This window comes from Salvelinus alpinus, chromosome 12 (genome assembly GCF_045679555.1).
Source record: "Salvelinus alpinus chromosome 12, SLU_Salpinus.1, whole genome shotgun sequence".
NCBI classification, from domain to species: Eukaryota; Metazoa; Chordata; class Actinopteri; order Salmoniformes; family Salmonidae; genus Salvelinus; species Salvelinus alpinus.
In genome coordinates, this window is record NC_092097.1 from 15,190,649 (window position 1) to 15,215,071 (window position 24,423).

The 24,423-nt window shown below is 41.3% G+C and overlaps 1 protein-coding gene across 2 annotated transcripts; it reads right to left on the reverse strand.

The window, feature by feature from the left end:
* Window positions 1–1,364: 1,364 nt before the first annotated feature.
* On the reverse strand, window positions 1,365–23,191 carry LOC139535590 (DNA topoisomerase 1-like). Of its 2 annotated transcripts, XM_071335154.1 has the most exons (22): window positions 22,820–22,971; window positions 22,341–22,365; window positions 21,762–21,850; window positions 17,959–18,055; window positions 17,533–17,641; window positions 17,334–17,368; window positions 17,146–17,229; window positions 16,793–16,871; window positions 16,609–16,703; window positions 16,327–16,442; window positions 16,093–16,214; window positions 15,851–15,973; window positions 13,953–14,140; window positions 13,631–13,775; window positions 4,602–4,745; window positions 4,329–4,514; window positions 4,110–4,178; window positions 3,806–3,920; window positions 3,451–3,578; window positions 3,098–3,192; window positions 2,857–3,006; window positions 1,365–2,652 (listed from the first exon to the last, which is right to left on the reverse strand). In XM_071335154.1, exons 3-22 carry the CDS (start codon window positions 21,817–21,819, stop codon window positions 2,550–2,552), a joined length of 2,241 nt encoding a protein of 746 aa, XP_071191255.1. In that variant the 5' UTR covers window positions 21,820–21,850; window positions 22,341–22,365; window positions 22,820–22,971; the 3' UTR covers window positions 1,365–2,549. The 2 variants fall into 2 exon arrangements, with proteins under 2 accessions (XP_071191255.1, XP_071191254.1); XM_071335153.1 differs by lacking the exon at window positions 21,762–21,850 and having other exon boundaries at window positions 22,820–23,191.
* Window positions 23,192–24,423: the final 1,232 nt, after the last annotated feature.

The following is a 24,423-nucleotide window of genomic DNA, read 5'->3' on the forward strand; positions in this document are numbered from 1 at the left end:
ACCTGTAGATTGATTATAGAACATGACATATGAACATGACATATGTTTGTAGCGACCCCGTGTTTATAAGCGCAGATATCGACTCTGCCACTCGAGCATGCTTTTGTGGCACAGTCAATGGCGTGCTGGGCTACGGGCCAGGTTGAGGGTTCGAGACGCGCTACTTGCCGATTTCATTACACTGGTGTCAGAAGTGGGATTGAATTAAAGAGTTCATTCGATATTTGTAGGGGCGTATTAATCTAGATCAAGTAAGAATTGGCAAGTTTTCCTTTTAAACAGTGTCATCTACTGGTAGAGGACAGTTGATACACTTTCTCAAAGTTAAAACTATACCAACGCCCTACAAGAAATATCAATTGGTTTCAGAAACTGAGCTCTTGCTTCGATGGCAGGAGATTTTTTTTAATAATCATTCTTTCCAGTGAACTGTATTGGCAAGTTGTAATCAGAGCCATTATGTACAAAAATGCTTGTGTATGCCTATGTCAATATGAACAGCTTGATCTAATGATAATCACTAGCTTACTCTCGATATGGCATTTCACTTGTCCTTTGAATGATTTTCCATACTCAATGCTAGGGATGTGAAATAATGTATAATAGTGTGTTTAAAGATTGACACATTTAGATACCTTTATGTTGCGATTAATAACACAATCCTAATATCTGCAGAGGTTTGCCTTACAGATTTGATATTTATTGAATAATGCAAAGAACAGCATGCGTCATAGAATGCCTACAAAGGATTTCTAAGTTCATTGTCAGTCCAGTCAGCCAGTTACTGCTCATGTTGAATGGATCCCAGCTGGGAAGCTCTCTCAAATCGGAAATGGACCATCTTGGACACCTGCACTCATGTTATGCTATACTAAATCTTACGTACAGCACTTGACATCTGCACTTAACTGGTCTCACAATATAGCCATGGTCACTGCAGTCTGGCAGAGCCTCAATTTGCAAGCTAAATCTTTTAATTAAAAATAAAAGATGTCAAGGATTGATAAAGAGATTCATGATGTTAAAGTCCAAACATGAGCTCCAGCCTGTGCCAAACCCTGCCTGATCCCTCCTATAGCGACTTGTCCAAAATCAACAGGCAATGGGGATGCTTCCTGGGGCCTCCTGTTCTCAGGGTAGACAGAGCTTGTTATTACACTGGGAACACAGGAAGCCTCTTGAAACATTACCACAGTACACCTAAATGAGAAATGTATGTTGAAAAGTGACTGTCAACAGGGTGAACATAGTGACTGATCCAACTTAAGTCAAGGAAGTTGACAACAAAAAAAAAAAAAGCCCTTTGGTGCAAGGCCATAATAATAACAAGTAATGTCACAATAACACAAAATAGACCCAGTGTGTAGAGTTGAGGAGTTTAATTCATTTTCAATATACAATGAGCATAAAACATGATTGGAGGCTATGACAGAAAAGGAAGTTAACTGCTACAAACACCAACTTTCCTCTGAGACATGAGTGGAATAAAATGAATGGATAATTCACATTGAAACTCCTGTTAACTTTCTTTGTTCTCAATCTTTAAACAAAAGAAATGACTGCCTAAAATTGTAACAACATTTTTGGCAAAGTTGATATCCCTCACACCCTTCTAACAAAATAAAAAACATTTTCCATTAACTTAAAATACATTAAAATAAAAATTTTTCAAGTAACAGATAAGGGAGTTTTGTTCCCCCTCTCGGAAACAATCAGAAATTATTAAATTAAAACCAGAGCTAGACAGGGCTATGCAGAAAGATTGAGAATGCTGGCAACGCAAGGGGAGAAAAATAAAATTGGTTCACATTGAAAATAAGTCCCTGATAGATACTGTAAAACAAATGATTCACATTCTGCTTGCTTAGGTAAATATTAACATGGGTTTAGCATTTTCCCCCTTGCTTGTCAAAGCATTCTCATTCATGGTACACAATCGACATAGTCCAGTTTAAAACATCACACTCACCCAAACACTTTCATGGACCCCCCCACAACTCTCATACCTAGAGCTCACATTTCATTTTCTCAAAAGGCGCACATAAGGAATTCATTTCATGATTTGACTTTCCTCTTCTATTAAAATATAGAATCCATTAATATGGGAGGGCTAAAAATACAGACGAAGTGAAAAAAAGAAATGAATACACGAAGCAGTCGTTTTTTGTTGTTGAATACAGTAGATATAGGACCCCAGAGTTCAAAGTTCAGACATCTTCAGGTCGTGCATGTGGCTGAAGACGAAGAGAACCAAAAAGGCAAAAAAGCTCATCCACTGGTTCTCATCCAATCATTGGGATTACCGTTTCACCTTTGGGTGTGGGTATAGTTCAGCCATCGAATCGGACCTCAGACATTCAAAGACAAACCCACCTCGTCCTCCCATCTGTAATGGCCTATACATCCTGACCCCTGCTCTGTCCTTCCTCACCATGCTTGTTGAGTGCACACCTATTCCCTTGTCAGGCTGGCCATCGGGTGTAATCAGTTAAGATAAAAACAAGTATCCAATAAAATAAAAATCGCATAATTAAAACCGCAAACAGGATTTAAAATTCATAGTCATCCTCCGCCATGTCGATAGCCCAGGCAAACTTCTCACGCTGAGTTTTGTTGTAGATCTTCTCGATAGGGATATCCCACTTCTTACACCTAGGAAGGAGATGGCAGAAGGATATTAGAACGATCAACACTGCAGGAGTTCACTCCCTCAACACCAAACCCCTCAACTAATCTAGGTCACAGCCACATGCGTCAACATTTACTAGCAGAACAGTGGGTGCGGATCAAGTGGCAAGCAATGGCGGGTGTAAGACGTTGTGCATGTTTGTCAACAAGGTTGCGGTCGTGTCTCACCAGGCCACAGAGATGCGCGGGTCCAAGTAGTTGAGTTTGGAGGTGCCTAGAGCGATCTGCTTGTTCTCCTCACGGTCCGTCGCCTGCACCTCTAGCTTCATCAGCTGCTCCTCTAGCCTCTCCACAGCCTTCTTCTTGGTCTCCACAGCCCTGGGGGAGCAAGGGAGGGAACCGGCTACATCTACATCCCAGCACAAAAGTACTCGTGGATGCCTGAGGCCAATCATATCTTCATACTTACTTTTTGAACCTCTCATCTCGTCGTACTTTGAGGTCAGCCTTGGCGCTCTTCACGTCTCTCTTTGCGTCCGAGAGCTGGTCCTTCTTTGCATCAATCTGATAGAATTATTATCAACGTTAATAATCTTGAAACTAAACGCCATGTACAGCTGGATTCTTATTATGTGCCTATAAAGACTGATATTCCAGAGACAAGTATTCCCAAAATAACCAAGGGAAGAGTATGCATCCAGCTGACAAACACCTAAAAACAAATCACAAACATCCTCAACAAAAGCAACAGTCTTTGCTTTCCTTTTTGTGCCATCAGCAAAGCGCCATTAGACTAGCCGTGTGGCCCCCCCAGTGCCTCACTTTAGTCTGGAGGTTCTGCATAGACTTCTCAAAGGTCTTAGGTTGGGCCCTCTGATGGTTACACAGAATGGCCACGGCTCTGTTGGCCCGGTTGTACGACAGGATCTTGGCTGGAAGGTTCTCATCAGCTACAAGTAGAGGAGAAAATTGACATTGTTACGACAGTTGCTATAAACTTTACACCGTATTACAAGTGACCAGCTGCACACATATCTACAACATTCCGGAGCTCTCATGTCTTCCATGAAGCTCGCAGGTCCCACCTCGGGTCATACCAATTCAAAAGTGTGTTTTGGGCAGGTTGTTCATTCTCAGACCCTCTGCCACGGGTATGCTCACGGCCTTGATGACTTACGGCTGGTGAGCTCCTTCAGCTGCTGCTGAAGGGTAATGGAGGCGTTGTAGGTACGGAACACTTTAGCCGTCAGGCCGTCCATCAGCTCCTGGAGGTGCTTGTTCAGAATGGAGGTCTAGAGAGATGGAGAGAACGCCACCATGAGAAAATGACTGATTACAAGAGGGGCAGAATTACGAGACATCCAATTCCCACACGCGTCTTAGTGCATTCACACTCCAGCGACATCAAATAAAATACACTGCAATTCACAAATAATGTGTATTAAAAGTCCTTCCTCACGAAATTGTTGTTTCGTTCTTACATTGAGCCGGTCAAAGAGGTCGTCCTCTGGCTGCTTGTTCTCCATGAACAGCTGCAGGTTCTTGAAAACCTAATAAAAAGGACAGAATATTTACAACTCGTAAAACAATAACAGGGAGCAAGCATTCTCTGGACAGGAATCTGGAAACCATTGTAGTTCAACTACAGTGGAAAAGACTGAAAATGTTCTGAACTAAAAGCAAATTCTTGAAGTCCTTACCCGCTTCTCCACTGGGACTTTGTTGTAGTAGCGGATGGAGTCTTTACCCAGGAAGTCAAACTCAACCACAAAATCCTGGCCATCCTTCTCGGGGTACAGGTTGATGTGTTCCACCCTGAGGGAGCAGCAGCCTACTGTGTCCGCCGACTCCCCTTCCTCCTTCTCGTTACCTGCTCTCAGAGCCAACTGGGGCACAGCACCACAGGGAACATGTTACAACCAAACTTGGAACTCTCTGTGAGTGAGAGAGTGAGAGAAGAACAGCAGTCTAACCTTGTCGATGAAGTAGAGTGCCACGGCTCTCTGTCGGATTCTCATCTCCTTGGACTTCCAGTCCTCACGGTACTGGTTCCTCAGCCGTTCCACACACTTCTTCAGATTTCGGGCCGTCTCATACTTCTGCCAGTCCTTTTCTCCCTACGAACCAACAAACCACCATTAATTGTTGCTATATTGATTAATCAAATTGGCCCACATGGCTATCAGTAAGTGCAATGTCCTACAAAAACATTCCAGCGCTAGGCCTATACAGGCTACTTGTTGTAGATCTATTCACCGCAAATGGCACACTCCGCGGGCGCACCAGAACTATATACTAAACTCAGCAAAAAAAGAAACGTCCTCACTGTCAACTGAGTTTATTTTCAGCAAACGTGTAAATATACAACTGAGACAAACTGAACAAGTTCCACAGACATGTGACTAACAGAAATTGATTGTGTCCCTGAACAAAAAAAAAAAGGGAGGGGGGGCAAAATCAAAAGTAACAGTCAGTATCTGGTGTGGCCACCAGCTGCATTAAGTACTGCAGTGCATCTCCCCCTCATTGACTGCACCAGATTTTCCAGTTCTTGCTGTGAGATGTTACCCCACTCTTCCACAAAGGCACCTGCAAGTTCCAGGACATTTCTGGAGGGGGGGGGGGCCCTAGCCATCACCCGCTGATCCAACAGGTCCCAGACGTGAGATCCGGGCTCTTCGCTGGCCATGGCAGAACACTGACATTCCTGTCTTGCAGGAAATCAGCCATCGTTCTGTGCGTAGTGGCATTGTCATGCTGGAGGGTCATGTCAAGATGAGCCTGCAGGAAGGGTACCACATGAGGGAGGATGTCTTCCCTGTAACGCACAGCGTTGAGATTGCCTGCAATGACATCAAGCTCAGTCCGATGAGACACACTACCCCAGACCATGACGGACCCTCCACCTCGATCCCGCTCCAAAGTACAGGCCTCAGTGTAACGCTCATTCCTTCGACGATAAACACGAATCCGACCATCACCCCCAGTGAGACAAAACCGCGACTCGTCAGTGAAGAGCACTTTTTGCCAGTCCTGTCTGGTCCAGCGATGGTGGGTGTGTGCCGATAGGCAACGTTGTTGCCAGTGAGGACCTTACAACAGGCCTACAAGCCCCCAGTCCAGCCTCTCGGGGACAGTGAACACTGATGGAGGGATTGTGCATTCCTGGTGTAACTCGGGCAGTTGTTGCCATCCTGTCCCACAGTACGGACATTGCAATTTATTGCCCTGGCCACATCTGCAGTCCTCATGCCTCCTTGCAGCATTCCTAAGGCACGTTCACGCAGCTGAGCAGGGACCCTGGGCATCTTTCTTTTGGTGTTTTTCCAGAGTCAGTAGAATGGCCTATTTAGTGTCCTAAGTTTTCATAACTGTGACCTTAATTGCCTACCGTCTAAGCTGTTAGTGTCTTAACCTTTCCACGGGTGCATGTTCATTAATTGTTTATGGTTCACTGAACAAGCATGGGAAACAGTGTTTAAACCCTTTACAATGAAGATCTGGGAAGTTATTTGGATTTTTACAAATTATCTTTGAAAGACAGTTTCTTTTTTTGCTGAGTTTACATGCGCACAGACTCTTGACACTCAGAAAAGGGAGTCGACTTGCAAGGAGCAGAGGAATCAATTATTTTGGAGTAGACCAATTACGTCATCGTCTTTAACTTTGGAAAAGTGGCAGAAAAAGGTAAGCGATAGCAGTAGAGTCCTGTATGGCAACACTTTTAGAAGTTAAGAGAAATAAATGAAAAGTTTGGAATTGAGGTACAGTAATGGTAGTAGACATGATGCTTAACCATCTGGTTAGGGACACACCGTGAAACCCAAAACCATGGAATTGTTTTAAGGTCATACCAAGGACAATTTGGCTATTTGATTTGGAATTAAGGCACCTAGAAGTATAAAACAATATATAAAAACATGATGATGAAAATGTGTTTGGCCTTACAACTATTAGCCCATAAACGCATTGAATAACATTCACTACATGGAACAGATCCACCCCAAAAAATCTAAAGGAAGTTTTCTTAAGATTATCCTATATCAGAGATAAACAATAAGCATTTGTAAAAAATAAATGTATTTAACCCCTTATTTTTGGCACAAAACAGTCTCCATATATACTTCCATAAAATGTTTAAACTGGTACCTTCAGACAAGTCTGTGGGCATCAGAGCAAAACAACTGACATGTACGTGTCCGTGAGACTCACCTTTCCACAGAGGGGTCATGTTATTGTGTAGCCCAAACTGTTTGGATGTAAGACAGAAGTTGGCTGATCAGCTGTACTGACTTCAGACGAGTAAAATACCACAGACTGAGAATACCATTGTGAGAGTCATCTTTCCATAGAGGGGTCATAATAGTTTGTAGGCCAAACTGGAGGCTAGACGATTAGGCCAATTTTCGGGATGTCTCATGGTCTGACCAACACCGCTGTAGCTTTCCTCGCAGATGAGGAAGTGCGACACAGGCAGATGCGATGGAACAGACGCATCTAATGCAAAAAATAAAACACTGCTTAAACAGATTCTTTTGCAGATTGTATTATGCTATTAGATTTCCAGGGGGGGGACGCGGACTTCGACCATAGGGAGTTAATGAAAACCCATAAACAAAATGGTAGTCTAATAGGCTGACCACACCGCTCACGTCGCGTGCGCAAGCGTTGCGAAATAAATGTTATTCCATTATTGCTCCACACTGCTCCCGAGCATCTGCGTTGACAAGGGCTAACATAGAAGTCCTTTCCATTTCTGACGCAGATCGAGCTGCAAGTCCTGCCTCTCCCATCTCCTCATTGGTTTATAGAAGCAGGTACCCACATGCCATCTCCTCATTGGTTATACCCACGTGGGTGATTGAAAGACAAACTGTGTTGCCGGTTGTCATGATAATACTATGAAAGTTTAGATGTGATCACCATATAAGTTCAACCATGAAAAAGCCTGGAAGGGGGAGAGATGACTAGAAACGATTTGGTTAACCGTTGTGTGGATTAATTGTCGGAGTAGAGGACCTTGTGCATTTCAGGTAAAATAACCACCAAATGTTTTTATCCCAGGACAAATTTGCTAGCAACATCAAGCTAGCTAAATAGGACAAATTAGCTAGCAAGAGCAAGCTAACTAGCTAAATTGCCATAAATGTTTAATGCTTTTCGACCTGTCCCCAAATTAATGTAATTGGTTCAGTTTGTTTTGATATTTTAACCTGCGTGTCGTGATCGCGTTTGGTGTGGGGGGACAAAATAAATATGCACGATGGCGCAAGCGCGCAGCCCGGTTTTTGGGTTCCGTGTAATAATTAGAACCCAGAGAGGCAGTCGACCTTTCTTTAAATTACTATAGCGTTCACGAACAGCCTTATTTTGTAGGAATTTGTCAATATCGCACAATGAAATTGCTAACAACCTGCTGTCGTATTCACGTGGTTGTGGTCAACCAGAAACAGGGTACACTCATTTGACTAACGTTTTTTATTCATTACGCAAAAATGACGGCGCTGAAACAGACACTACTTTTCACTGTGAAAGAGGCTGTATCTATTTTGGTTGGTGATACGGATTCGGACTCGTCCTTGCACTTTGAAAAGCGTTGTCGAGGTGAGTGAAATATTAAAACAGCAGACATGTTGTCGATGTTTGATGCTGTGAAACTTGGAATTAGCTCTCAGATTAGCAAATCATGTCATGATAATTTGGTTGATACAGGTGAGCACATCAGCCCTTGAGCTCGAATGATTGCGCTCTGTCTCATGGAAATAGCTGACTATACACACACAGCTAAACACTGCAACTAACTAGTTGGTTGTTTAACTAGCTAGTCTGTCAGGCAAGAAACGTTGAGTAGCAGTAAATTAGGGCTGCACTCACAAAGCATCAACCTCAGCTGTCACTTTCACGAGCTAGCCATACAGACAACCAGCCACCGAATTGAAGGCTAGAGTCAGTTATCTGTTGGGTTTAGGTTATGATTTGTCATGTTTGCTTGGTGCAGATATTCATAGGCTGTACTTTGCCTCGTTTTCCTATTTGACAGTTTAGCTGTCATGTTAGAGTAGTAGATGTCAGCACAGTGGAGCTCAAGAGTTGGTTATTTGTTTACATTAGCCAGCTAACAAGTTGCTTGTTTTGTCTTGTTTTTATTTATTTAACTAGGCAAGTCAGTTAAGAACAAATTCTTATTTACAATGATGGCCTACCAAAAGACCTCCTGCGGGGACGGGGCTGGGATTAAAAATAAAATGTTGGACACATAACGAGACAACACTACATAAAGAGAGACCTAAGACAACATAGCAAGGCAGCAACATGGTAGCAGCACAAAACATGGTACAAACATTGGGCAAAGACAACAGCACAAAGGACAAGGTAGAGACAACAATCACGCAAAGCAGCCACAACTGTCAGTAAGTGTGTCCATGATTGAGTCTTTGAATGAAGAGATTGAGCACTGTCCAGTTTGAGTTTGTTGTTTCTACTGATGCAATTCATTAGGAAATGGTCCCAGTTTCATAACTAATCAGCTAACATTGGTCAACTCTGTAGTTAGTCTGTCAGGCAAGAGTTGTGTGTATGTGTGCGAGAGAGGAGACTGGGAGGAGTGTAACTATCACACAATTTATTATGGAAACCCCTTATTAGGAAGACAGTATGGTTGAGAAAAAGGAAGGAAGAAAGAGCGAGTGTGACAAGAGATTACCTTCCTGAGCACAATTGTATCCTATTTGTTGCTCCTCTCCCTCTAGTTAAGTGAAAGTGAGGGAAGTGATGTGGAGAGTCAGTGCGCAGCAGCAAAAGGCAGGGAGGAAGAGATGATTGGAGGGATAGAGATGTGGCGTGAGGAACAAGAGGATGAAGCAGAGGGACTGCACACACGTGCGTCTGCCCTAAGTCTCCCCATTCATCCTTTTACTATACAGCATTGACCTAAAGTGACAGTGGCTTTGGAGTTTAAAAAAAATTGTAGGAATCTGTTCCAGAGCTTGTAATGGATTACAACAAGAAATGGGCGGGGTTGACCATCTTGACCAAACAATGTTGGACAGACAGAAAATGGTGGAATTATGCGTTTTTGGGGATGCCCAACATTTCCATCATAAATGCATACATTGTGTGGGGGAACCTGAAAAGGCCCCTTCCCAGAAACCGCAGGCGCTGGTCCCAGAACTCCTTCAAAATGCAGCTTGTGCATTCAGTTTGATATGGCTACAGTGGCAGGAAAAGGAGAGCCAAGAGTGGCACCAGGGTGTGTGGACCGAGTTTCAACTCAATTTGAAAGCAAGTGAAGTTTGAAGGGCGCAAGAAAGGGTGTTTGGGGTGTGTATCCAGTGAACACAGGGCAAAGAGTGAGATGTGTAGAAACCTCCTTTGGGTGTTCTGTGCCACGTTGCAGAATGGGGCCGTGCTTCCAGGAGTTCCATGACATGTAGGCTAAATGCAAACACTAAAAGTGACCGTGTGAAATATGAAATTCGGACTACAAAATCTTGTCTCTGAACAGTTGTTTTGTATCTTCATCTGCCTCCATCTAATACTTGTTACATTTCACCAAATTGTTGAAGTAGGTCACTATTTCTACATTGTGTCAGGCCTGGTCTGTACTAAATCTGGAAAAGGTTACCTACATTTTGAAATAGTTGTTTGCATTGTTACAGAAGTAAGAATCGTTGTCAATCAGCCTACTTTGTGTGGGTTTTGAAATACTTTCTGAATATTGTTCTTTGGTCACATTGGATAATTGTATTTCTTTATAATATATTATACTTGGTACATTTGAATGAGTAATTTAGTAAAATTTACAACAAAAAAATTGTTTGAGTGTCTAGACAATGGAAGACAATGTGTTATTCCTATTGACATGAATGTGGTGTCATTAAAGATGTACTCTTTAAAAGTTAGCTCAAAAACATGACTGTTTACAATCGAGGTCGACCGATTATCATTTTTCAACGGCGATACCGATTGGAATACCAATTAAAAGCCCATACCAATTAATTGGCCGATTTTTATACATTTGTAATAATGACAATTACAACAATTCTGAATGAACACTTATTTTAATATATAAATAAAATGGGCCTCAAATAATGAAACATGTTCAATTTGGTTTAAATAATGCAAAAATGCAGCGTTGTAGAAGTGAAAGTGCAATATGTGCCATGTAAAAATGCTAATGTTTAAGTTCCTTGCTCAGAACATGAGAATATGAAAGCTGGTGGTTCCTTTTAACATGAGTCTTCAATATTCCCAGTTTTAGGTTGTAGTTATATGAATTTATAGGACTCTATACCATTTGTATTTCATATACCTTTGACTATTGAATGTCCTTACAGGCACTACAGTATTGTCAGCCTAATCTCGTGAGTTGATAGGCTTGAAGTCAAACAGCGCTATGCTCCGAGCATTGCGAAGAGCTGCTGGCAAATGCAGGAAAGTACTGTTTGAATGAATGCTGACGAGCCTGCTGCTGCCTACCACCGCTCAGTCAGACTGCTCTATCAAATAATACAACACACAAATATGAGCCTTTGGTCATTAATATGGTCAAATCCGGAAATTATCACTTCGAAAACAAAATGTTTATTCTTTCAGTGAAATACGGAACATTTCCGTATTTTATTGAATGGGTGGCAACCCCAAGTCTAAATATTGCTGTTACATTGCACAACCTTCAATGTCATAATTATGTAAAATTCTGGCAAATTAATTACGTTCTTTGTAAGGAAGAAATGGTCGTCACAGTTCGCAATGAGCCAGGCAGGCCAAACGGCTGCATATACCCTGACTCGGCTTACACTGAACGCAAGAGAAGTGACAATTTCCCTAGTTAATATTGCCCGCTAACGTGAATTTCTTTTAACTAAATATGCAGGTTTAAAAATATATATTTGTGTATTGATTATTAAGGCATTGATGTTTATGGTTAGGTACATTGGTCCTACGATTGCGCTTTTGTTAAATCGTCATCCGTTTGTTAAAGTAGGCTGTGATTCGATGATAAATTAACAGGCACCGCATTGATTATATGCAACGCAGGACAAGCTAGTTAAATTCTTATGGCTGGGGGGCAGTATTGAGTAGCTTGGATGAATAAGGTGCCCAGAGTAACTGCCTGCTACTCAGGCCCAGAAGCTAAGATATGCATATTACTAGTAGATTTGGATAGAACACTGAAGTTTCAAACTGTTTTAATGATGTCTGTGAGTATAACAGAACTCATATGGCAGGCAAAAACCGGAGAGAAAAAATAAATAAAAAATAAAAATAAAACAAATCGACCAGGAAGTGGGAAATCTGAGGTTTGTAAGTCTAAGTCTTTGCCTATCCAATATACAGTGTAAAATTTGGTCCGATTGCACTTCAAGGCTTCCACTAGATGTCAACAGTCTTTAGAACCTTGTTTCAGGCTTCTACTGTGAAGGGGGAGCGAATAAGAGCTGTTTGACTAAGGGATCTGGCAGAATGCCATGAGCTAAGTCAGGTGCGCGGCCGTGAGAGCGAGCTCTGTTTCTTTTCATTTCTAAAGACAAAGGAATTGTCCGGATGAAACATTATTTTAGATTTATGTTAAAAACATCCTAAAGATTGTTTCTATACATCGTTTGACATGTTTCTACGAACTGTAATAACTTTTGAGTGCCTGCGCCTCTTGAATTTGGATTTGTGAACTAAATGCGCAAACAAAAAGGACGTATTTGGAAATAAATGGACGTTATCGAACAAAACAAACATTTATTGTGGAACTGGGATTCCTGGGAGTGCATTCCGATGAAGATCAAAGGTAAATTAATCTTTATAATGCTATTTCTGACTTCTGTTGACTCCACAACATGCCGGGTATCTGTATGGCTTGTTTTGGTGCCTAAGCACTGTACTTAGATTATTGCATGGTGTACTTTTCTGTAAAGCTTTTAAAAAAAAAGGATCTGACACAGCGGTTGCATTAAGGAGAAGTATATCTTTAATTCCATGTATTACACTTGTATTTTGATCAACATTTGAGTATTCCTGTAAATTGATGTGGCTCTCTGCAAAATCACCGGATGTTTTGGAAGCAAAACATTACTGAACATAACGCGCCAATGTAAACTGATTTTTGGATATAAATATGAACTTTATCTAACAAAACATACATGTATTGTATAACATGAAGTCCTATGAGTCATCTGATGAAGATCAAAGGTCAGTGATTCATTTTATCTCCATTTCTGCTTTGTGACTCCTCTTTGGCTGGAAAAATGGTTGTTTTTTTTCTGTGACTAGGTGCTGACCTAACATAAATCGCATGGTATGCTTTCGTCGTAAAGCCTTTTTGAAATCGGACACTGGTGGGATTTACAAGTTTCTTTAAAATGGTGTATAATACTTGTATGTTTGAGGAATTTTAATTATGAGATTTGTTTGAATTTGGCGCCCTGCACTTTCACTGGCTGTTGTCAAATCGATCCCGTTAACGGGATTTCATCCATAAGAAGTTAACCCTTTAGACCAATATAATTCTAGAATGCTGCTGTAGATTACTGCAAATTTAAGAACTCATTTTCTCACATTTCAAACAGGCATAACTTGTAAACTAGAGGTCGACCGATTAAAATCGGCATGGCTGATTTAATTAGGGCCGATTTCAAGTTTTCATAACAATCGGTAATCAGCATTTTTGGATGCCGATTACATTGCAATACGAGGTGACTGTGGCAGGCTGACCACCTGTTACGCGAGTGCAGCAAGGAGCCAAAGTAGGTTGCTAGCTAGCATTAAACTTATCTAAAAGGAAAAAAACTATCTTAACAGTCACTAGTTAACTACACATGGTTGACGATATTACTAGTTTAAACATTAAAATGTTTCCATTTGTCACATATCTAGATGCAAATGTTTTGGTCGCAGTCAAGCCCTGGCCATTGGCATCTCAAGTGAGAGTTCATTAAAAGACTAAAGTACACTGATATCTCTGCATCCACTATGAGCCATAATGAAGATGGCCCCCTAGTCAACCTACCTTGATTCTGGAGCTGGGGTTCAGCATGATGTACTTGATAGCGCCTTGGATGTTCTCTGTCCACGACACCAGCCAGGTCACCTTGTTGTCATGACGCACCTCCTTCCATTTGGTGCCAGGGGGAGGCTTGGGGTTCTTGGAGCCCCTGTGGAAGAGACAAAGTGGGTGAGTGAGAGCAAGTCTTCAGATGCACAAATCAGGTCCAAACAAGCAGTCCATGTGTCAAAGTAATCCAGAAAAACAGGAAAGTGCTTGTAGAAAACAAAGCCTTTACTTTCATTATGTTCATATTGCCACCTGCAACCAGGACCCTCTCACTCACTTGCTGCAGTTGATGATGATGTCCTCAGGGCGGATGCGGCGCTTCAGCATGCCCATCTTGGGGTGGTCTCCTCGGCCACGGAATAGACCCGGGGGCTCAATGCGAAAGTTAGCGATGCGCTCCTTGTGGTTATCCATGATGCAGAAGCCATACTCCTGGAGGAGGCGCTCGTTCTCCACTTTGATTTTCTACAATAAGCAGAACACCAGAGTCAAACCAGTTAGATCTGGGTACAGTTGAAGCACCCAGGATCAGCCTGAAGATACTATGCATTACCATTAGAGGTCGACCGATTAAATCAGAATGGCCGATTTAATTAGGGACGATTTCAAGTTCATAACAATCGGAAATCTGTATTTTTGGACACAGATTTGGCCGATTTTTTAAGACCTTACAGTTAACTAGTCCAACGCTCTAACCACCTGCCTCATTGCACTCCACGAGGAGCCTGCCTGTTAAGCGAATGCAGTAGAAGCCAAGGTAAGTTGCTAGCTAGCATTAAACTTATCTTATAAAAAACAATCAATCATAATCACTAGTTAACTACACATGGTTGATGATATTACTAGTTTATCTAACGTGTCCTACGTTGCATATAATCGATGCAGTGCGTATTGTTGCTCCAATGTGTACCTAACCATAAACATCAATGCCTTCCTTAAAATCAATACACAGAAGTATATATTTTTAAACCTGCATATTTAGCTAAAAGAAACCCAGGTTAGCAGGCAATATTAACCAGGTGAAATTGTGTCACTTCTCTTGCGTTCATTGCACGCAGAGTCAGTGTATATGCAACAGTTTGGGCTGCCTAATTTGCAAGAATTTTACGTAATTATGACATAACATTGAAGGTTGTGCAATGTAACAGGAATATTTAGACTTATGGATGCCACCCGTTAGATAAAATACAGAACAGTTACGTATTTCACTGAAAGAATAACCTTTTTTTCCCTAAATGCTAGTTTCCAGATTCGACCATATTAATGACCTAAGGCTCGTATTTCTGTGTGTTATAACTAAGTCTATGATTTAATAGAGCAGTCTGACTGAGCGGTGGTAGGCAGCAGCAGGCTCGTAAGTATTCATTCAAACAGCACTTTCCTGCGTTTTGCCAGAAGCTCTTCGCTGTGCTTCAAGCCTATCAACTCCGAGATTAGGCTGGTGTAACCGATGTGAAATGGCTAGCTAGTTAGCGGGGTGCGCGCTAATAGCGTTTCAAACGTCACTCGCTCTGAGACTTGGAGTAGTTATTCCCCTTGCTCTGCATGGGTAACGCTGCTTCGAGGGTGGCTGTTGTCGTTGTGTTCCTGGTTCGAGCCCAGGTAGGAGCGAGGAGAGGGATGGAAGCTATACTGTTACACTGGCAATACTAAAGTGCCTATAAGAACATCCAATAGTCAAAGGTATATGAAATACAAAATGGTATAGAGAGAAATAGTCCTATAACTACAACCTAAAACTTCTTACCTGGGAATATTGAAGACTCATGTTAAAAGGAACCACCAGCTTTCATATGTTCTCATGTTCTGAGCAAGGAACTTAAACGTTAGCTTTCTTACATGGCACATATTGCACTTTTACTTTCTTCTCCAACACTTTGTTTTTGCATTATTTAAACACGTTTCATTATATTTGAGGCTAAATTGATTTTATTGACGTATTAAGTTAAAATAAGTGTTCATTCAGTATTGTTGTAATTGTCATAATCACAATCTTTTTCTTAAAAATAAAAATCGGCAGATTTAATCGGTATCTGCTTTTTTTGGTCCTCCAATAATCTATATCGGAGTTGAAAAATCATAGTCGGTCGACCTCTAATTACCATTCTCTGCCGCCTTGGGTAGAACTATATTGGACAGCCGTGTTTAAAGAAATAATGTATTGTTCTAGCTCACCAGTTTATCATCTTTAGTCATGGCCTTTCTGGCCTCAGACTGAGCCTTGAAGTATTCCCCCATCTCATTGAAGTTACACTTCTTCAGGTCTGTAATCTTAGACTTCTCTTCAGAGGTCATTTCCTGTAGGAGAGGGGACGAAGTTAGACAAGTCATGAATTACTATACAATTAAAACCAATGAGATTTTTAATAAGCAGGTAATTTGCAAACCCTAAGTATACAGCCTTGAACACCCCCTACCTTTCTCCAGTCTTTGAAGAAGTTTTTCCGGAAGGTGTCCTTGGTAGTGTACTCATGGTCCAGCATTTTGGCAAAGAAGGTGGCTACCTCCTCAGCTTCTGGGCTGAGCTTCATCTGCTTCCCTACATAGATTAACAGACTTGTTAAATCAGCCAATCCCACCATTTCCACTGAGAAACTTACACAGATAGACCAAGTGTCATAAAATTAGCCGCACTTGTGTATTAATCTTACCATCATAGAAAAATCTGACATTGCTGGGAAGAGGTTCATAAGGTGCTGCCATGACTGGGCCTTTATGTTCCAGAAAACTCCATTTGGAACCATCTGTTGCCCTCTCCTCTTCCCACCTGTAGTGCAACAGAGTACAAGAACGTAGATTGGTGAAAAGGAAATGATTGTCCAACAAAGACACACAGAACATCCATATTTGAGCATTCCATAACAAAGCACCACAGTGTGCCTTCACGACAAGTCTGTGTAGCAACACAGCTGGCAGGCAACTACGAAACTCACCACTTCCACTTCTCCTCAGGCTCCTTCTTCGCTTTCTTTTTCCCATCAGCAACTTCCCCTTTCTTGTTTTTTTGTGTCTTTTTGGGCTTGATGTCCTTTACAAGAAACACAGAAGAAACGCATGAGTCTTTCTCTCAAGTGATCATTGAAATAGAGCCAATATTAATCTGAAGGTTTCCCATACCTCATCTTGTTTCCTCTTCTTTGCCTTCTTGTCCACTTTGTCATTTTCAAGTTTAATTTTTTTGGGTTTGAATTCAGTTCTGAAAAAAACAAAACACCTTATGATGAGGCCTGAATGCAATGGTAGATTCAACAACGATCTTGGTCTTCTCTACACCAAAAGGAAGCTGGGGAGTTCTTGCAAAGCCAACAATGACCGAACATTAGATTTCCCAACAGAATTAGGACAAACCAGATGGGGTTGGTCTAAACATGGCAACTAAAACTAAAAATCTTCATTGTACAAATACAACAGGGCCAAAGACTAAGGAATAAAATGGGCCAGCTGACAGAAGTCAGTCCAGATCTACTTACTCATCATGGTCACGCTCTCTCTTCAGGGACTTGGGAGAGTGGTAGACGTCATCCTTGTCCGGCTCAGACTTAATGCGAGGAGGGCTGGTGATAGGAAGCAAACATTTAGATTCATTGTGCATTTGAAATCAGATATGTAACCAGCAATTGTATACAGCAGAAATGTACAATACATAAACTAAACTTACCTGGAAAAGCCATTCTCTTTTTCCTTCGGCTTGATCTGCAAGATGACAACGAAGAGTTAAAACATGCATATTGTTAAGCGCTATAAATTCCGGTTTGCACTGAAGGTGAGACTGGACAAAAATTTGACATACTGATTGGCACATCTAAACCAAAATGGTAGCAATGCTGCCATCTCTATGGGACAATTATCACCCTCACCTCCTTCCTCTTGTCTTTTTCCCTATGTCTGTCTGTGCTGCCATCTTTGTGCTTAATTCTCTCCTTTTCCTTTTCTCTGTGCTTCTTTTCAGAGAAGTCCTTATGGTCACTGGAAATTGACAGATTACAAAAACATTCCATCAGGATCAGTTACTAGACCTAAATACCAATAGGGAAATCAACTAACTAGAGAATGTTTAGGATTTACTAGACTGGAGCAACAAAAACAGTGACTCTTACCCTATGCTCATTCATGCACAACCTGCTTATCAGACACGACCATACAAACACCAACGTTAAAGAGCTCTTCAAAGCAAATGTTTGGGTGTCAAATTACTGCCCCAGTGGCACACTAGGTTTCCCCTTCCATTACTAGACAGACTCATTTACCTATGCAACCCTGCTTAAGAGAGTGGCGACTCATACCTGTTGCCATATTTTGAATTCTCACGCTCCTTGTCCTTCTTGTGGTCCTTGTGTTTGTGTTCTTTATCCTTGTACTTATCTTTATGCTTGTGAGAATCTGCAAAATAAAAACAAGGGAAAAATAGCTAAATAAATGATGACCATAGAGAGCAATAGCAATGGTGTCTTTTTGTAGGCACCAACTCGATGGTTCATTGGATAAAGCATATGGGGAAATAAATGGAGTATGGGGATAAAAGCCGCACAGGCTTAGGAGACCTTAGTTTTGTTCTGAGAATCCTCAAATGTCACTGAATTTTGAAGCATTTGTATAATTAAAAAGCACAATGGCTTTATAATTCATTAACTGACTATCTGAGAACAAAATGTATAAGGTCTCCCTAGCCTGTGTTAAACCCTGAAATAAGATCAGAGGTTATCCCAAACCATATCCTTCCCCCAAAGGAATGGCTGAACAAACCAGAGGTAACTAATTTCCGGGTTTCAGGACTATGAGCTGGTGAGCGCTATTGTCAAAGGAATAGGAAAAATACCCACCTTCTCCAACCCATCTCTAAACCCGGCAGGCCAAAACTAAAGAACAAAAGACATCTACCGCACCCGGAACAACGAGTAAACGATACCACTCAAAACAAGTTCAGACAAGATTCCCATGGTGAAAACTAAACAGGTAGTTCAAATTAAAGTCCCCAACAGGCTGATTGAGAAAATAAATACGCAAGTGCATAAAAAGACATGGGAAGATACTAGTGTTGTAATGTCTGAATGCATGACTAGAAAGACACGATCCCACTCTAAGCTCAGGCCAGAGCCCTCATCCACCACCCAGGTGTGAATCTGAATACTGCCTGTCAGATTGTGTGGGCATGTGTCAACCGGAATAAATGACTGGTTGGTACTGGTAGCATTTGGATTAGGGCCATCTTATCCAGTCAATTTGAGGTACATTTGCATTTTGGGGCCCTTGTTTATGACAGACCAAACACTATCAATAGAACACACTTCAAATAAAGTTTACAAATTCAGGTCAGACTGAGGATTGGAGTACTGTGGGCAGATGAAGTTATGAATTTGTGCCGTGGGAGAGGATATGCCTTACATGGTAAGACAGCTCCTCCTAGTGCGCAGTGACAGCTAAGGCACATTTTTACTGGGATACAGTATCAACATGGAAGAAAAGGGGGAGCAAGACAAGTTAACAGGCCTCGTCTAGCTTCAATACTCATCTCATATGTATATACACAGTAGAATAGTATAGAATTCAGTATCTTAGTCTATGCCGCTCTGACTTTGCTCGTCCATACATTTTATTATCCTTAATTCCAATAATTTCCCATCTTCTCTAGTTGACAGACAACACAGGCACTTCAGTCAAACAAGAGTTGACAGCCAAAGAAACTTAATACGTTAAATTACTTTCATGCATTGCCATTAAGGCATGTTTTGAAAAGGTGTGAGGCTTAAAAATAAGTGACTCAGTAATAAGGTTCTATACCCTACAGCAAGCTACTGGTTCAGACACCAATAAACTAAACATATTTCTGATTGTCAGATCATGAAAATAATATTGTATTTACAACCAAATAGGATACAAAGTTACCCTACAGAGGCAAAAATAGTTAGGGATTGCCGTATGAATGTAGGCTATAGTTCTTACATGCTATAAATTATCAAATTCTATTACAGGGCAAGCACTTGTAGGGCTTGCAATGATGTTCACAAATATCTAGTAATAGAATGAGGGTACATTCGCTTTTCATGTAGATCTTAAATGCAATACATCAGCACAAATCAAGGAATGAATCCATCTTGTACCGTGCATTTGGAAAGTATTTAAACCTGGACTTCCTCCACATTTTGTTACATAACAGCCTTATTCTAAAACTGATTTAATGCCCCCCCCCCCTAAAATCTACACACAATACCCCATAATAAACAAAGCAAAAACAGGTTTAGAAATGTTTGTAAATGTATTCAAAAATAGCACATTTACATAAGTAGTCAGACCTTTTACCCAGTACTTCGAGGCACCTTTGGTAGCGATTATAGCCTCGAGTCTTCCTGGGTATGATGCCACAAGTGTGGCACACCTGTATTTGGGGAGTTTCTCCCATTCTCTCCAGATCCTCTCAAGCTCTGTCAGGTTGGATGGGGAGTGTTGCTGCACAGCCAATTTCAGGGCTCTCCAGAGATATTAGATCGGGTTCAAGTCCGGGCTCTGGCTGGGCCACTCAAGGACATTCAGAGACTTGTCCCGAAGCCACTCCTGTGTTGTCTTGGCTGTGTGCTTAGGGTTGTTGTCCTGTTGGAAGGTGAACCTTTGCCCAAGTCTGAGGTCTTGAGCAGGTATTCATCAAGGCTCTCTGTACTTTGCTCTGTTCATCTTTGCCACGATTCTGACTAGTCTCCTAGTCCCTGCCACTAAAAAAAACACCCCCACAGCATGATGCTGCCACCACCATGCTTCACCGTAGGGATGGTGCCAGAGAATCTTGTCTTTAGGTGCCTTTTGGCAAACTCAAAGCGGGCTGTCATGTGCCTTTTACGGAGGAGTGGCTTCCATCTGGCCACTACCATAAAGGCCTGATTGGTGGGGTGCTGCAGAGATGGGAGAACCTTCCAGAAGGACAACCATCTCCACAGAGGACCTCTGTCAGAGTGACTATCGGATTCTTGGTCACCTCCCTGACCAAGGCCTTTCTCCCCCGATTGCTAAGTTTGGCCAGGCGGCGAGCTCTAGGAATAGTCTTGGTGGTTCCAAACGCTTCCATTTAAGAATGATGGGGACCGTCAATACTGCCTACATTTTTTGGTAGCCTTTTCGAGATCTGTGACTCGACCCAATCCTGTCTCGGAGCTCTACGTACAAGTCCTTCGACCTCATGGCTTGGTTTTTTGCTCTGACATGCACTGTCAACTCTGGGACCTTATATAGACAGGTGTGCCTTTCCAAATCATGTCTAATCTATTGAATTTCTCTTTGCTAAAATGTCTAAAAAGCTGTTTTCACTTTGTCATTATTGGGTAGTGTGTAGATTGAGAAACTTTATATATATTTTTTTTAATCAATTTTTAAAAAATAAATACGGCTGTAACGTAACAGGAAAGGCTGTTATGAGACATGCCACATTAGAAAATGGGGTCAATGCACTGTTCTAACAACTTTATATTCAAATTGAGAGCGATGGCTTCTTTGCATGTCAAAACCCACCCTCTATCTGGACATAGAAGCTGACACTTAAGACTCCTTGGGAAAGATTATTGGTCTGTCAAATGCTGTAGGATGTTGTGGCAGCCAACCATGATATCCCAAGGCCTAGTAGTGGAGCCCTTCTTGTTTATAGGAAATACATTGTCATAGGAGAAGTAAACACATTGTCCTATATTGACATGACTTGTTTGATATTGTTCAGGTAGAGAACCTTTCAGAATTTTTTTTATTACTTAGTGGCAAGGGGAAGCATGTAGCTTGTGAAACCCCCAAAAGGTCATTCATACTTGTTAAATACCACTGCTGGGTTTTTACTTGTTTTAGGTAGATCTCAGTAGCCATGTGGGTCAGGCCATGGCAACAAAGCTATCAATGAATTCAGTCCTAAAAAATATATATAACAGACATATGGTAGTAACATATGTATTGCTACAATATCTTGTACAAGAAGTCTGGCAAGGGTGTTACTTAAATACTTCATAGGTTTACAACTAGCTAAAGTAAATTAGCCTTTTTATGAAGAAACAGTAGCTATCCATAATAAATTCACAGAATGCTGTTTAAGCTAAATTGGGCTATCAGATGATTGTACTTCTTTCAGCACTGTGAATCATGTCTGATCCAAACGCTCCTGCGTGTTTCGCCTCCATATCACCGCCATCTGCACTTCAGCTATGTTTTCTACAGTCAGAAAAAAGAAAATGGCGCAGAGACTAAGTCCTCAACCCTCAAACCCTTACTTTCAGACCCGGAATGTGGCATTTTACGAAGGCCAACAACAAAATCTAATTTGACATACCAATAAAACACATCCAGTTCTTTATGAATCTATGTTCAGATCGAGATTATAAAATGTCTAAAAACTATTAAAGAGCCACCCATTTGAACAATAGGCGCTTGTGAGTGAGGCAGAGGACTTAGTCTCTGGACGCCATTTCTGTCCTTTGCTAAACTATCTGTCTGGCTAGCGAACTAGCACATGCTAGCTAGCTAGTAAATAGATTCAGACAACTTTAAATGTCCTCAAGATGCCATTCATTTTGCAATAGTCAAAGTACATACAGGCAAAATCACATATTAAAATGCAAAACGGATCGCTAGCTAACTGTGCGGAGTCTGCGGACAGGTCAGAATTCGAAGGAGAAAAACCATTGTGACACATCACACTTACCATTGACCCGAGAGCCGGAGTCGATCTGCAAATTTTAAAACAAAGATTGATTAGGTATCTTAGTTGATGGCTTGTTAGCTAGATATTTAACTTTGAACTTTGTCTAACAGCTAGCTAGCCTAACGTCAGCTATCTAGCAACCCTGATGTGATGGCTGGCCAGTGACTGGTCTTATATGGCTTTCAACAGCAATTAGCTGCCTTAGCCTAGTTAGCTAAAGTTAGTTTACAATTGTGTGGACATAACGTTTACAACATTGTGAAAATCACATAACAGGATTAAAAAGTACGACAACACGTAAATATTACTGTCACATTTGTAGCAGCCAACTTATATACAGTATACAGCGATTAGCTAGCCAAGTTATCTAGCTAGGTCACTTGCTAACGCTAGCTAAGTTAGTGTAGCTGAGGCAAATAAAACAGCAAGCGGTTTTAATATCATACACAACTGACACTGCAAAATATTCCAACTGTTACCTGGCTATCGTTGTGAGAATGATCTCCACTCATTTCCAATTCTTGATCTGTTAAAAACAATGTGTGAAACCTACAGGAAGAAAACGCCGGCGAATTGATACGGGCAGTATGAAGAAAGGAACAGTTGTGCAAAACATTTTAGTCCGAGTTCTATGGAAGTGCGCATGCTCATGTCTTTTAAATGGGCGGGGAAACGCGTTGGCCAATTGTAGCCCCTCCCTCTAACAGTGTTCTTCGGTCCATGTCGTTTCCTCAGGTTTCCGCAGAACGTGCATACTACTGTAAACCAGCTAGAAGTAAGGTGCCACACAGCACACACCCAGTGGCGACCCGTCATTCAGGGCAGGTGTTTTGAGCCTCACATTTTTAGGTAAATTCAAAATAAATACTAATTATATATATTTGTTGGGGGCTTGCCTGTTTTGCTTGTTATTTTGGCATTAATACGTGTCACATATCAGTTTGCAAACGATAAAACAAGAAAAAATTGATTGAGTTAATAAAGCTGCATACAAACATGGTCTCTGTTTTGCTTTCTTGAGTAAAGCAGATCCAAAATGCAGGTGTTTCAGCCTAGCTCAGTGCTTCCTGTGGTGGTGGGGCAAGCCAGCAGAAAATACAGAGCATTGCGCCTTGATTGGCTAAGTTTTTTTTCATGATTGGCTAAGTTTTCTGTCACTCGTGGAACAGTATGTCATCCCCAAGTCTAAGGTTAGAGCTTGAAAATTTTAGCCCCTTGGTTTCTGCCATAGAGTTATATTAGAAGTGCCCATCCAAGAAGGCTCAATGTCATTGGCAACAGATAGAATGACATCAAATCACGTTATATCTACAGTAGCTTTGATTGGACGGATCATGTCAACATCTTACTTTCAAAGTCTTAGCTAGCAGTCATCATCATAAATCAAGTCGACAATCTATTGTCAAATCCTTTTAAATCCTTGTCATTTGAAGAGAAATAAAGAAGAGAAATTATAGATGAAACGTATCGGTGCTCATTGGACATAAAGATTACATAACAAGTTGGAAATGGCAAATTCAACAATGAGTCATTTGGAAGGAATCAGTGGCTAACTGCAAGCAGTGCAAAGCAATCAGTAACAGTAGCCTGCTATTCAATGGAGTGGCTGTGTGGTTTTTTTCCGAGTTCCCACCATAAATTCAGAGAATGCCAGACTTTGATGACAAAGTTTGATGACAAAACCGCTGGGCCACCTTCATGTTTAAGTGAGCACAAGCCAAGGTGAGTCCAAAAATGTCTTGTATGCTGCTGCATAAATGATGTAATATGCAAGGGAGATATGTATACTGTAGCTAAGAAAGTAAAACTAAGTATGTTGTGTAAGTATGTATGTTGCCCATGTGCCTCACCCTGAAAGTTGGGTTTATTTTCACCTCTTAATTTCAACTAACGTTACTGTTCTGACTCGGTGGTGCTGCACATGTAGCCTATAACCTGTTTTTGAGAAATGTCATAATCTAATATTGTAAGAAGTTTCGTTGTCTGCTTATATGCCCCCTTTATCTGACTTGGTGTACAGGGAAAATACTGTAAGAACGGCCCATGTTCTGCATTCTGTCGCTGTACATTTCAAAAGTGCTGA

Coding starts and splice junctions, on each gene's coding strand:
- LOC139535590 (XM_071335153.1), bottom strand. CDS start 22,852: ATGAGTGGAGATCATTCTCACAACGATAGCCAG. Junction 16,704..16,792: donor AGAAGAGGAAACAAGATGAG/GTATGGGAAACC, acceptor TTTCTTGTAAAG/GACATCAAGCCCAAAAAGAC. Junction 15,974..16,092: donor TCTTCAAAGACTGGAGAAAG/GTAGGGGGTGTT, acceptor CCTCTCCTACAG/GAAATGACCTCTGAAGAGAA.